We start from the raw sequence: 14,571 nt of genomic DNA, 5'->3' as shown, positions 1-14,571 counted from the left end.
TGTGTATGTGCGTTTGTTTGCTTTAGGCTGCTTGGTAGGTCACATCTCTTGGGAATTGTTACACAAGAAGAAAACTCAGAACACGGCTTATTGGTCAGTATCACAGACGATAACAGACCATATGCGCTCAGACAAATTTCACCCTGCTGTATCTTCAACCCTTTCTAACTGGACCTCAGTTCAGGAAAAGGCAGCTTTATATTGTGGGGGAACCAACCCATCTCCTCCCTTCCTATGACTATAGTTGGAATTTGAGTTACGTAAGCCCCTGTGATGTACTGCGCACTATTATTAGAATACCTGATGGTTATTGCTGAGAATTCCCCTGTTTGCTTACTAATGGTGTTTGGGCTAAAGTTAAAATCAAATTTACAGTTTTCCCCTTTTCCCCAGCTAAAGTCAATCAGCCAAGATGTACTTGTCAAATGACCATCTTTAGTTTTGCAATGGTTCTACAAAGCCAATGAAGTTAGACCTGACTGATATGAAACTTTTTGTGGCCAAAGCTGATGCTGAATTTCAAGGGGCTAAAAATTCAGATAAGTGATAGGATTGGCCAGTGTAGTTTAGATCATGAGTTCAATCCCTGACCATCTATTTTATAGAAGCAAACTTTGGCTAATTTTCCATTCACCTTCTTCGGTTGTAAGGAGCTTATGATGGAAATCTTAGAGATCCCAGTCTGGTTCTTGGCGTGGAGATTTCAGAGAGTTTCATTTCAGTTTTTTTTTTCTTCCCAAAAAAATAATACATTCAGGCTCATCCCCAAACATCAGTTAGAGAACTGTGCATGGTAAAGCTTTGATGAAGGGAAGTTATTTTAAATGTTGTTTTAAACTTGTGGTTCTTTCATTAGCCTCAGTATTTCAGTCATATTAAATTGGTGATGCTGTCTTGTCGCCCTTACTTTACACTTCTCTTTCTTGCCTCCACAATTGAAATAGCAGTAGTATGTGACTCTGTCTAGAGGCTTCTTGCTGTAGGCCCATCATGTGACTTTTTACTCTCTTGTATAACGATTCGCAGTCCTAGCTGTAATATTGCCTCAGCTGTGCCCAGAACAGTCTGTGTTCAAGTCATGTGGATGCTTCTGAATCATGCTAAACTCCTCCTCCACCCTTAAGAGGCCTTATTTTTGTTTCCTTTCTAATTCAGTGGCGTTATTATTAAACCACTTGCTCTGTATCTGTAAAATGTATCTCGGGTGATAAGTCTCCACCATGTGGTCTGTGTTGCCTTTCTCTTCCTCATACACTCTCTCATTGTTTGGATTGTGTCTCAAATGGATCCTCTCACTTTTCCTCTCCCTCTGTTTCTCTGTAATGAATTAGTAATGGTGGAAAGTGCACAGGTGGCATGTGCTTCTCTGCTCTGACCTACACCTGTCCGTCTGTGCATCTGTTGGTGTTTCATTTTGGTCGTTCACTAGTTAGAGCTGAGTTAACAATGCAGCTTCAGTTTCTGTTGTCAAATAGTAGTTAATATTAAGGTTAGTGTACCTTATTGTGAAATTAAGATATTTTATGTGAGTCAGCAAGAGTGGTGGGTTTTGTCAGAGTCAGAGCCAGAAAAGGACCTTATGACATGCAAAGGTGATTGTTAGAAAGCTCATCCAACAGAGAAACAGAGATTTACTGATAAAGTGGCTAGCAGCTGAGATCTCATTGATTTGCCGCTAACTCATAACTCATTTAAACATTTAAACGTCTTAAATAAATTCTAAAGGTGAGATGCCATTGTGTTCGTCTTTTTCTGAATGGCATCATCGTCTATACATGCCCATGTCCCCATTCAGCAAAATATGCTGTTTTTGACTGCTGAACATGCCATTCACCTGAATCATGTAGATTTGAGTTTTTCATTTTGGGATGGGGAGATTATTCTGACAGAGCACCCCTTCCCTTCCCCCAAAAAAGTACAACAGCTCACATTAGCTGCACAGATGTAGTAATTTTGTTAAATTTTTTTGCAAAAATGTAGGTTGATTTTTATTTTTTTTTTTATTGGCCAATATGAACTGTAATGTTAGCAAAACATAAAAAGAGAGCCATGTTTTGTAAGCAGTGAGATTGTTATTTTTTTGCATGTTTCTCATCAGGTGGGCAAGTGAAAGCTGTTGGTGACCAAGAGACAACCAGCTTCCAGTTATTTTCTGTATGAAAGTAATATAGAGCTCCTAGGCCTCGTTCATCAGACGTTCTTAGGAAGAAAATTCTTCTTAAACCCCACATATGCAGTTTTCGTGAAGATTCTGATATCCGTCAGTGTTTTCTTATTTGGGGTCTGTTCTTAAGAACAGAAAGAACAGAATCTACACACACTCGAGCACAAAGGTGTGAATAGTTCTGCGGTTTAAGAACACGTCATAAATCTGACGTAGACTTATTTTTAGGACGTTTCTCAAGAAAAAATGTAAGAAAAAACTTGGGGAGATATTGGTGAGTGAGGCCCAATGAATTTTGTGGATTGTTGGAACTAGAAGTTGAATTTTGACCAAAAGTGATCACCTGAAGTTTCTCTTTGGAATTATGTTGTGGCACCCCACTACAGGGATTTGTTCTGAGCCATTTCTGACAGCTCATGATTTTTCATGCATGGTCATGGTACACAAAGCTGGCAACTACTTTATGCTGGTGAATAGCCATCATTTAGCTTAAAGAACAAAAGTGTTTCCCATTAAATCGATGATAACCTGTGCATGGAAGTTGGGCTTAAAGATCAGAAAACAATCAGAGTATAACTGACAAAATTCCCATGCTTCCAGCCTTCTTGATGTACAATAAATATCAGATGGTCCATATGCCTCTGTGGGAGAAGAGCCTGTATGTGATCTCTGCTAATGCGAATTTCTCTTTTCCCTCTCCCTCCCTCCCTCCCTCCCTCTCTGTAGGAATGGAGTGAATGTGGAAGGTGCTACCCATAAGCAAGTGGTGGATCTGATCCGGGCTGGAGAGAAGGAGCTGGTGCTGGCCGTACTGTCCGTGCCACCACAAGAAGTGGACGGGCTGGACCCGGGAGAGGATGGCTCTGCCCCTCCCAATTATGACTACAGTGATAAGCAGGCAGTGCCCATCTCTATCCCCACCTCCAAACATGTGGAGCAACATGGGGAAAGATTTGTGGTGAGTTCCACACTTAGAACACAACCCGTGAGTTCTGTGAATCTTTTCACACACAAACGTATATTTCAGCTCCTTCAGTATTTGTAGACCAAAAGCCATTTCAGTCCTGCCCCCTCAGGTGTTACACAGTTAGCTTCTTAGTATAATCTTTACTTAGAACTTAGTTTGTATCTAAAGTGAATTGCTAGTTAAATACAAACTCTGAGTTAACTGTGAGTCTTTATTTAAATTCTTGTGAATTGATTAGATTGCTTGTTAGTCAAAGTGTATATTAAACCAGGGAATGAACACGGTAACCTTTCGTAACAACCCTTTAACTCTAATGTCAATCATGGGTCTCAACTCTCAGCTCCCCTGTTCACAGCCATTTTCTTTAAGAAGGCACTGTGCTTGGAGGAAAAACAGGCTTTAAGTTCACTGAAAGTTGTGAGTGTGTGCAACATACCGTGTTCTATTGTGGCCCTTCGTCATTGTTGATTGGTTATAGTATTGAGGGGGCACATGAGCCATTTTGCCATAGCATGAAAATATATCTGTGCATATGCACCACCAGCACACCTTCGGACCACGTTTTAGAGAACATAAAGGAAAAATGCCACTATTACTGACTCAGAGGTTTCTCCTAACCCAAACTTGCAGTCTGAATCAACATTCAGCCTTTCAGCATGGCAAGTAATGTGGTAAGAAAAGCAGAAAAGCCTGTTTAAACTGGAGAAAATAAGCATGTTCTGCTCTGAAACTTATAATGTTCTTTGAGTGGTTTCATAGTTTTTTTCCTCAATTAGTTTCATAAATTGGGATGTTACAGTGCATAAATGGCTATGTCTGGATTACACAGTGAAACGTCTGTGAAACTATTATTGCATGTTGTGAGTTGCATGTGTCTTCCGTTACACAAAGTTCAACACATTTCATTGCAACACTAGTTAGCTGAATTAGCAGTTTAGTTTGTTTGATATATCATCTAATTTTAATATTTTATTAATTTGATATTTGAGTCAATGAACTGACACCGGGTTAACTGTGGTAAGGGGAAAAGTTAAAGAAAGCTTACTTTTTTAGCTGATAGCTGTGGTGTAAAGAGGTTAAAGAACTGTTTTGTTTCTGGACTTAACTACGTACGCTCAGTGAGTGTAATATTCTACATTTTAATAATACTCACAAATGCAAGCAAAGCCATAACATATTACAGTGCTGTAAAAACATAGAGGCGTAATGTTTATTCGGTTGTTTGTATATTTTCTCCGTCTTCCTGTGATGAAACAGAAGAAGCACTTGAATAGTGATTTTCATATTCAAATACTGGCACCTCGAATGGTAGTTGAGTACTCGAGCACCCGTGCACATCTGTGTACCATAGTATTCTTTCAATTTAAAGTAATCTGTTAGTTGTTACAATTTTATCATCTTTGTGTTTTTCTTCTTTTTGTGTTTGTGTTTCTTTTGAAAAGTCATGTTAAGCTAGCCATCATAGTTATAGCCTGCTTGATGTCTCACTCGTGCTGTCCTAGTAACACAAGTCCGTCGTGGATCACCTCTCCATCTCCACTCTGAAGAAATGTAAGCTGTGTGTAAAGTTTCAGGGCATCAAGAGAGGAGACCAAATCTTAAACACTTGTTACCTTTACCTGGTTTCATTAGCCAGCTGTTTACAGAAGCATTAACTTTGAGAAACTCATGTTTGTTGTCAAGACAAACCAAAAATGAATAGCCTTGCATAAAGCTGATCAGGAAGATTTCCTTTTCAGCTGCCCAACAAACTATACTCAGTTTTATTTTCTTGTCTGAGCTGCATGTTGTAATGTTTAAGATTATGTTGTAAGATTTGTTGTGAACAACTCTGGTCCTGGAAGGCCAATGTCCCGCAAAGTTTGGAGTTTTCTCTGTACTAACAGCTAATAGTACTAACAAATCACAGATAAGTGTAAGGGTCAGAGTTGTGCACCCTTGCAATAGATGAAACCTGTATGCCTATCTCCATACCGTTGGCAGTTGGCTTAAACCTCAGAACTACAGACATTAAAATTTTTTTTTTTCTCTCCCTCTCACCCGTTTTCCCTTTCAGGTGTACAACATCTACATGTCTGGCAGACAGCTGTGCTCAAAGCGCTACCGGGAGTTTGCAATCCTGCACCAAAACCTGAAAAGAGAGTTTGCCACCTACTCCTTCCCCAAGCTGCCTGGAAAATGGCCCTTCTCCTTGTCAGAGCAACAGCTGGACGCCCGCAGGAGAGGACTAGAGGAGTACCTGGAGAGAGGTGAGAGAGCGAAAATCGGAAGTAGGAATAGATAGTAACATGGAGGGGTGAGGCAAAATGACCTAAGGGCACATCCTCTTGCTTCCTAATAAAGTTGTGAAATGGTGAAGGAAGGAAGCATTTTGCAGTATTGCTGTGTTTATTTGATTCTTATTGTGGTTGAAGACTTAGTGTGTGATTTGTGGTAACGTGGAAATTTTCATGAACGCTGTTTCCTGAACTCCAATTTCTGTCCTTAGTGTGCTCAATAAGGGTCATCGGGGAGAGTGACATTATGCAAGAGTTCCTGTCTGAGTCGGATGAGGTAACGGAGAGAGAGCACATGTTTGTGAATGTATTGTCTCAGCCTCTTTCTGTTCTTGAATTCATCAAAACTGGTGTGTGTGTGTTGCAGAACTATAATGGTGTAACGGATGTGGAGTTGCGAATAGCACTGCCTGATAAGACCACCATTTCTGTGAAAGTGCGTAAGAACAGCACCACTGACCAAGTTTACCAGGTAAACTCTAGTTCTTTTATGTCCTTTTTCATGTACTCTATGAGAATATTACTTCAGCAACGTTGCATTTCTTAGCTATGGTAAGATATCTAGAATCTTCTATCCCAAGGGCTCTGGTAGTCTATTTAACAAAATTAAACAAATGGGAATAGAGGCTCAATCCCATTTCACCCCTTGCCTCTACCACTTAGCCCTTAGCCCGCTGTTTTGCGAGTTAATGTCTAGGGTTAGGGTGTCCCAATTTTTGTTGTGATAGAGGGGTAGAGCGAAGTGTTAGGGCTGCATGGCACTCACAACTGAGGTCTTTCAGAAACTCACTCCAAACAGAGTGTTAGAAGTAAAAAAGAAAATGCAGCAAGATGAGCATGAGTATTTTCTCTGTTAAAAAATATGATAACCATTGTATTATCTTAGTTTAACGCTATTTCAATGTATTATGGCCGTTTTCTTCATAACGACCATAAACAATCACTAATAGCCAGATGCCTAACTTTCCTGTTGCGCCTTAAATAGTCCAGCAGTGTTGACACCTGAAGTGCCAGAATGTAACTGCTGCACCATTTAAGGTGGAATGTGAAAATTCAAACAAGCTGGTGAATAGCTGACTTCAGCATCATATCACTGAAGAATTGGCGGTGGTAATAAATAATTGTCTTATACCCCCCAATTGAAAGCATTTGAAAGCATTAAAGCCCAGCAGCGAGGTTGCTGAACTTTCCATTGTTTGCCATTACTGAAGACGGATCGGGTCGCCTACAGAGACTAGTAGTCTGTTAATTAACAAGGGATAGGGGTAAAAAGAAGAAATGGGATTGCGTCCCAAGTCTATTCTGTCTTCCTGTATGCTGTAGATCGGGTATGATTATCAGTTGGGTTTTTACGTTGTTCCTTTGTTGCAGGCACTAGTGATAAAGGTTGGAATGGACAGCATCATGGCCAGTTACTTTGCCCTCTTTGAGGTGATCAACCACTCTTTCGGTGAGCTTAACTAATCTTGCTAATTTATACAGTGTTGTGTAAAAGTCAGAGAACACACTTTGCTTATTTCATTTCCACTGAAAATGTTCGTTGCCTTTTTTTCAGTGTCAGAAAACATATATCTATCAGAAAATTACACAGGAGCCCCAACAACTAATTTTTTTGTGTCTACCTTTTGCCTCTATATATTTCAATTTTTTTTTTCATGAGATCTTTCAGTTTTTCAAAGAAATCTGAAGGGATATTTGTCCATGCCATCAGAGTTCAGTCTAAGGAGTTGGTTGCATTCTTCTCTTTTTTACAATTCAAACAATTCCAAACACATGTAGTGATGTTGTGGTCTGGATCGAGGCAGCCAGTACATTGTTCTGAGAACACAAACATCTTTGCTTGATTTTGCAAATGTTCTTCTTTTTGTCTATTTCCTTTTCTCAGTAATGATAATGTGCAGCTATTGCGATGCATTCTTTCAGACTCAGTGTTCAGTTGTCTACTTACAATGGAAGAAAGGACAAAAACATGTGCATTGTTTCAGACCTGAAGCAAGAGTGGGGCTTGATTTTGTTCTGTTTCTCAAAGATGAAAGCTTCTGTTTATCTAATGTGGCCGTTTTCATGGTCAAGTTTTGCATGGCTGTTTGGAGACTCATTTTCTCTCTGTTAATATTTTTTTTAACTCTAGTTTTGAACTCGTTTGTTTGTTTGTTGTTGTTGTTGTTGTTGTTTTTAATTTCCAGAAAAAATAACTTAAAATTTGTGAATTTTTTTTTTTTTGTTTGTTTGTTTGTTTTTTATGTCACTCATCAATATGTAATTGCTGGGGTATTGCATGGCGTAGATGCAAACTACACAATAAAATGGTGTTAGATGCCATTGGAGTGGCAAAATATGAAACTACATGAAGAGATTTTGAAAACTTGCAAAAAGATTGTCCTTGCAGAGGAAGAAAAGCTTTCAAAAGCAGTTAAATAGTTTAGTGTCTGTTTTTCCAATAACATTTAAGTTTTGGGAGTCTGCAGGCAAACACTCTTTGAACTGCTGTAGATTTCTTAACTCTTGGTTTAAGCAAAAACTCTGCATCCTGTGACCTTGATGAATGAGGGAGGATTATAAAAGGCCATGAGGCAAGTCTGACCTATTTATCTTAAAACTGGAGCAAACTGAGCCAAAATATATGCAGCAGTTTGGCTTAAGGCACTGACATTATGTTAACATCTAGAAACATAGCTCACAAACAGAACACACAGCTCAGAATGCCCTAGTTTCAGGATATCCGTGTGTGTGTGTGTGTGTGTGTGTGTGTGTGTGTGTGTGTGTGTGTGTGTGTGTGTGTACTGTAGATGAGTGCTGGCAGTATGAAATGCACTTGTGTACTTTGGGTACCAGTTGTACCCAACACAGTTTCCCAAGTTTTGTGGCTTGGTATCAAAATCAATGGATATGTATGGACAGAAGGAATAAGAAAAGAAAAGCTTAAGGGGGTGAGTGGTGTGCATATATATGGATAAGGACAGATTTACTATAACAACGATATAACAACTTTGGTGGCTGTAGCTTGTAAACTGTGAGAGCAAGAAGGTGTTGAGGTGGAAGGATGAGAAAGTCTGAAAAGCAGGAGCGGTTTGCACTAGCAGTCAAATTCCCAACAGCAAGTTTGGTTGTTTTAGTTTGAAAGATGTAAAAATAGAAATAAAAAAATCCCCTCTTTGTGGAAAATGACAGACAAGAGGGATGAAAAACAGGGATGTGAATGATCTGTCTTTCTAAAAAGCACATACAACTTGAGAAAGAATAGGATGAAGGGCTAGTATCCTATTTTTTTTTTCCTTTTACTGCATTTACAACCCTGTACTAATAAATATTTCAACATAATGTTAATTTAGGTTAATTCAGGTAGACAGGTGTTCATGTAAAATTTTGGGCATCAACATCAGTACCCCCCAACATCAGTGTGCCCCTTGTTTAACATGGAGTACCAGATTTTTGTGAAGCTTTAAGGTCAGCGTGGCCAGAAAGTCATTTCACTCCAGTAAAATGTAAAAAGCCAGAAGACAAAGCCAGAAGTATGTGATCATATGTACAGGCAGTTGTATTCCTTGGCCAGTACAAAGGATACCTGTGTATTTTTCATGCAACAACATGGACAGACTAATAAAAGATTGTCTGTCATTACATGAGCAGGACCAGTCACAACAACTGACAGCCGCAGCCAACATCTTGATTGATGTGGCTGGCGTTCACAATTTAAAGGGTATGAGCGATTTAATGGGTGACTAAACGTTTTAAAGTGCTGACATTTATGTTGCTTTGAGTGAGCACTTTTTAGTGCTTATAGATTACATCACACAATGGCAAAGCTCGTCTTTTAATGCATGAATTCTTGCAGTTTCTCTCAGTACTTGATATCACCTTGGCTCCTACTGTTTGCCTGTTTTGTAAGTTGCTGTACATGAGTGCCTGGCACTATCTAGTTGATAAAATAATAAAACCTCCATTTTGAGACTGAAAGCTACTGGAGGGGCTTATCTAATACCTGAAAGACAGCAATTTACTGTTTGGTCGTTTTTACGGTTGATTCCAGTTTCTTTATATACAAATTGGTATTTTTTTTTGTTATTAAACCTGAAGTTCACACTATATGGGGAAAAATTAAAACATTAAACAAGCTAGTACATTTCCATATTTAAAAAAGTTTACATTTGCAGTAATTATAGAACTAGTGTACAGTTTTTACTGTAACACTATTTTTTTAGTGGAATTAAAGCATAGTACATTTGCTTTTACTTGAGTTCATTTTTAAAAAATAATGGTGATATTGGTAAAATTTTCAGTGGTATATTTGAAAATCTTCTTTGGGGGACTATTTTGCCTTACCCTGTATGCACCTCTCCACCATGAACGAATATTAAAGCTCCATTTAAAACCACAACACAATCGTCAACATTGTCTCAGGCATTAAGCAGCATATTCATAATAATTCTGTATTGTTTCTGCAGGTATGTTCATCAAATGCTTTAGACGTCTGGTTCCTATCGCCGCTAATGTGCGCAATTTTTAATTCCATTAGGGCATTTCCTAATGACGTAGTTAATATATTATACATTTAATTAGGCGGAAAATTGGTGGAATTCCCTTTTGACTACTAACCTGTTAAGGTACTTTTTTAAATGCGACCGCTGATCGGACTCCCAGTATTTTGTGGAAAATGTGAGAGACAGTGTTGCCTTCTGTCACAACTAATCTGAATCACCATATGGAGCTTTTTGAGAAATCTTTCTAATTATACAGCAAAAAATTAAGGTCTGCACTTGTTGCACACCCAGAAACCCATTTTAATCACTCTGTTGCTTCTCATATCATCGCAAAACTTTATTGCACATTGCATTATACGTCCATATTGTGCAACTTTGTGTATTTTACTACCAGGCTGAAATCCTGAAAAAGTCCTCTTGATGGGTCCAGATGGAGCTTCATTACTGCTGATTTTAGTAATTTTGTACATCACTCTCAACGTATCAGTAATGGTATGCTTACAATCCCAGTGCTGTCTTACTCACTCCGAATTGAGGAAGCATTTTGATGTACTGAAACCATCTGTTGTGTCCTGTGAAGTTTAACCACTTATCTCCTCCCTCTTTCTCATACTCTACTTCTTTCACATAGTCTAGCAAAGGCATCTACACAAGTTCACGTCTTTTGCTTAGCTTTGCTAGACGTATAACTTGATTCAGCTTAAAATAATACGCCACGTGTGACTCTGCTTAAAGTAATACACTGGAAACTTAATTAGTGCTAAGCTAGTGAAAATATAGCCAAATATGGACGCTTTATGTTTCAGATGCGTCCAGCAGCTGGCCAATTTAATGACCCTGCTCTGAGTTTGTCCACACCCTTGTGCTTTTCTGCCAAGTCTTCTGTGAAATGTTCCAGGTCACTCACCAGACCACATTTGTGCCCTTCTTGGTCTGCCATCAGACTCCTCCAAATAAAGCTGCCAAAAGCTACATTCCTGCTGACATGTCTGTGGAATGTGGAATTCCCTCCACTTTATAAACACTGTGTGAAAGATGTTATGTATTTCCTACAAATAGAGATCTGTCATGGATTGTTATGGCTGTTAAGCTGATGGCACAGGACAGAGGCATGAAAGAGAGATTGCAGTGAAAAGCAGAGCAATGCACGTAACATTATTAGTGTAGTATTACTGTGTAGTATTACTGTGTGAAGGGGCCCTTGTTTTTAATAGGAAGGATTAGAGTTGGGAGCTTGTTAACCTCAGATGTTATTCTTATACGTCTTATCTTATATCTGTCTGCCAAACATGATCTATGTATAGTTTATGCTAAGGCTGCTGCTATTGATAACTTGGTAAGAAGTACCTCATCACATCAGTTAAACTAAATGGCTCATTTTCCCTAAATGCAAATTGCCATATTTACAGCATCAATGCAGTTGATTTAAGTCTAGGGATGTGAAAAGAGGGGGTGGTGAGGGGCCTGCCGCATTCCCAAATGTCAGAGTTGTTTGGAACTGCTAAGATTCCAAAATACTAATTCAATAAAAGTGATAGAACAGAACTTCTAAAATAATTTGAGTGTAGTAAAGACTTTTGGTCGCCTGTTTTGGATCAGTATTTTTATATTTTTTGTTTTATTTGTGTATTTTTTAAATCTGCAGTAGCCATGCACTATTAAAAAATAATACTACACCTTCATTACAGCTGAAACGCTTCACTCAACAAGTGGTGCTTTGGAGGGTGTATAAAGTTTGTAGGTGATTTGCTAGCAGGATTACATTCAAAACACAAACATGCAAACTCCTCGCCTTTCATCGAAATTTGCTGCTTTGAACAAGAAAATGCCTCATGAGTTGTATAGATTTGACAGGGTTGGGGCTGCCGCCAGCAGAAAAATCTAATGAACTTTACAAGCAGCAGTTCACCGTTTATTCACCGTTTATTCAGCTAATCTATAGACATTTTTGTAAGTATTTTCACTGGCAGTGCTACAATCTGCTGTCTGCAGTCTTAGTCTTTTCCAGAAGACTTTTTATTCTTGTTTGTTGCTCTCTAAAATTTATACTGTTTGACTAACTGCAAATAAGACTTTTAACATGCTGAAGTGAGTTAATATTAATACTAACTAAGAAGAAGAATAGAAGAAACGGAAAGATAATGAAATCTGAAATAATGAAAAAAAAAAGTTTCATTTTCACTTGTATGTTTTCTTCAGTAGTTTAAGACCGCTGTTTGAAAAATGTTAATAAATGTGAATTATCATTATTTGCAACTGAGACAGCTTCATTAATTTCTATGTGAAATTAATGCCTTTTGTAAACTTTGAGAATCTGTTGATTTTCTGTGCACTGCCATCACTGCTGAGAGCTAAGAGACTGTCTACAAATGACAAAGTCCAAGCATGGCGCATTAATATTAAGCCTGATAAACCAGTATAGACAATTTAGCAGGTTGAACACAGCTGGTTATTATTGATGGCATCAAAGAAGATTTCTACCAGGTTGACCTTGTGCTTTACAGCAATCAAAGTCAATTCACCTATAATATTTAAAATGTCTTTATATAATTATATGACTTAAAGTTATCCACACATCACAAAGTAATCAGATTGCACTCTTTAATGTAGTAATCTTTTGCATTAGGTTATGGATAACATTTTAATGGCTAATCTGTACCTGAATGAATGAATGAATGAATGAATGAAATTGTTCAAATCTTTTACATTCCAAAATAAGTGCTTTTAAACATTTTTATTAGGTGCATAAGACACAATAGTGTATGTGTAGTGCAAGTTATTCTTTTGAGTCTGTTAAGTTTGACTGAATTTAAAGTTGAAGCACTGAAACACCAATTCTTGTGTTTTTCAAGAAGTCAAGTGTGGTATTTTTGTGGTTTCCTGAATGAGCTGGAGGACAGATACAAATCAGTTGTACACTGAGAGAAGCTGCTGCTCAGAGAGGAAATGATGCCTTTAGTGAATTTCTGCTTGACTTTGAATGTCAAATACAACACCCTGATCTCAATTTAAGACCGCTTACACAACTGATTATGAATTGACAAGGGTAGCATAGCATGTTAGTCATGTGTTTTCATAATCTTTGCCTGATTATCTGAAAAGCTCTGTGGCACCATATGGATCTGCTGAGCCATGACTTCAGTCTTCCTAGAATTATAAGAATGAAATCCTACAGCTCTACTTCGGGTATTTTTTAGTAATGAGTTTTTAAAGTTTGGCCCATTTCACCACTGCCTCACCACTGCCTCAAATGCTCATGAAGGCACCTTTGTTTATGATGTTGTTAGTATTGCTGAGTACCAGTGTAGTGGTCATGGTGCACCTTGTTGTCTTATACCAAGGGTAGGTTGTTAGCTGCGAGGACATCCGACAGTGGCGTGGCTATTGTGGGAAGTCCTCTACGAATAGCACAAGGAATCTTTTTCTGTGTATAACTAAATTGTCCACACACACTAAGCAAGGTCTTGATCAAACTAATCATCTAGTGTACAACAAATCAAGCTATTACAAGCTGTAACTTGCAAATTTCCTGAACCCAATAAACATAGACTCAATAGGTATCACACAGAAACAGAAAACCTTGAAGTCAACATAGTACAAATATCTAATTATGAAATAAAACCACTGAATGTAATATCGCAACCAGTCGAAAGTATGGAAATTAGCTATATTTAGTAAATTCTTAAATGAAGAATGGGTAATATAACAGCATTATAATATATATCTCTAAAATGCAATTTTTATTTAGATGTGATGGAGCTACATTAATACTACACTGACTCAAAATCTAGTTGCAAGAAAGTGTAAACTAGTGGAGATATTAAGTTTTGAAAATTAAAGATTCTTTGTTCAGATACAAAATATTTATTTGTATAATTTGATTATATAATTTGATACATCAAGAACTGTTTCCATGAAAACATGTTGCAAATCATTCTTAGGGTTTCTTGGTTATTCAGTACAAATTTTAACCAGTGTAAACTAAACAAGTGGTGATGCTTAGAGTGCACATACAAAGAATCACAGCAGTGATGAAAAGAACCAGACTTTCATAACTAAAACTTCTGAGTGGAGCGATAGGATTTTTAAAAGTCCCATGAATTCAGTAGAACTTTTCTCATGACTGGGAGGGTTGACTGCAAGTTGGTATGGAATGACCCATATACACTGCTCAAAAAAATAAAGGGAACACTTAAACAACACAATATAACTCCAAGTAAATCAAACTTCTGTGAAATCAAACTGTCCACTTAGGAAGCAACACTGATTGACAATCAATTTCACAGCTGTTGTGCAAATGGAATAGACAACAGGTGGAAATCATTGGGATTAGCAAGACACACTCAATAAAGGAGTGGTTCGGCAGGTGGGGACCAAAGACCACTTCTCAGTACCTTTCTGCTTTCTGGCTGATGTTTTGGTCACTTTTGAATGTTGGTGGTGCTTTCACACGTGGTAGCATGAGACGGACTCTACAACCCACACAAGTGGCTCAGGTAGTGCAGCTCATCCAGGATGGCACATCAATGCGAGCTGTGGCAAGAAGGTTTGCTGTGTCTGTCAGCGTAGTGTCCAGAGGCTGGAGGTGCTACCAGGAGACAGGCCAGTACACCAGGAGACGTGGAGGAGGCCGGAGGAGGGCAACAACCCAGCAGCAGGACCGCTACCTCCGCCTTTGTGCAA

At 38.4% G+C, this 14,571-nt stretch overlaps 1 protein-coding gene across 1 annotated transcript in view; it reads left to right on the top strand.

Moving 5' to 3' along the window:
• The window catches only part of snx27a (sorting nexin 27a), a 29,604-nt gene that overhangs the window by 3,014 nt on the left and 12,019 nt on the right, over positions 1-14,571 (top strand). The window contains exons 2-6 of the mRNA XM_017715343.2: positions 2,891-3,122; positions 5,188-5,380; positions 5,620-5,684; positions 5,775-5,879; positions 6,779-6,857. Coding sequence (XP_017570832.1) covers positions 2,891-3,122; positions 5,188-5,380; positions 5,620-5,684; positions 5,775-5,879; positions 6,779-6,857 — 674 coding nt within the window. The remainder of the gene's footprint in view (positions 1-2,890; positions 3,123-5,187; positions 5,381-5,619; positions 5,685-5,774; positions 5,880-6,778; positions 6,858-14,571) is intronic.

Source organism: Pygocentrus nattereri, chromosome 1 (genome assembly GCF_015220715.1).
Source record: "Pygocentrus nattereri isolate fPygNat1 chromosome 1, fPygNat1.pri, whole genome shotgun sequence".
Classification (NCBI taxonomy): domain Eukaryota; kingdom Metazoa; phylum Chordata; class Actinopteri; order Characiformes; family Serrasalmidae; genus Pygocentrus; species Pygocentrus nattereri.
The sequence above is the reverse complement of the archived record's forward strand: the minus strand, read 5'-3'. Positions and strand labels throughout refer to the sequence as shown.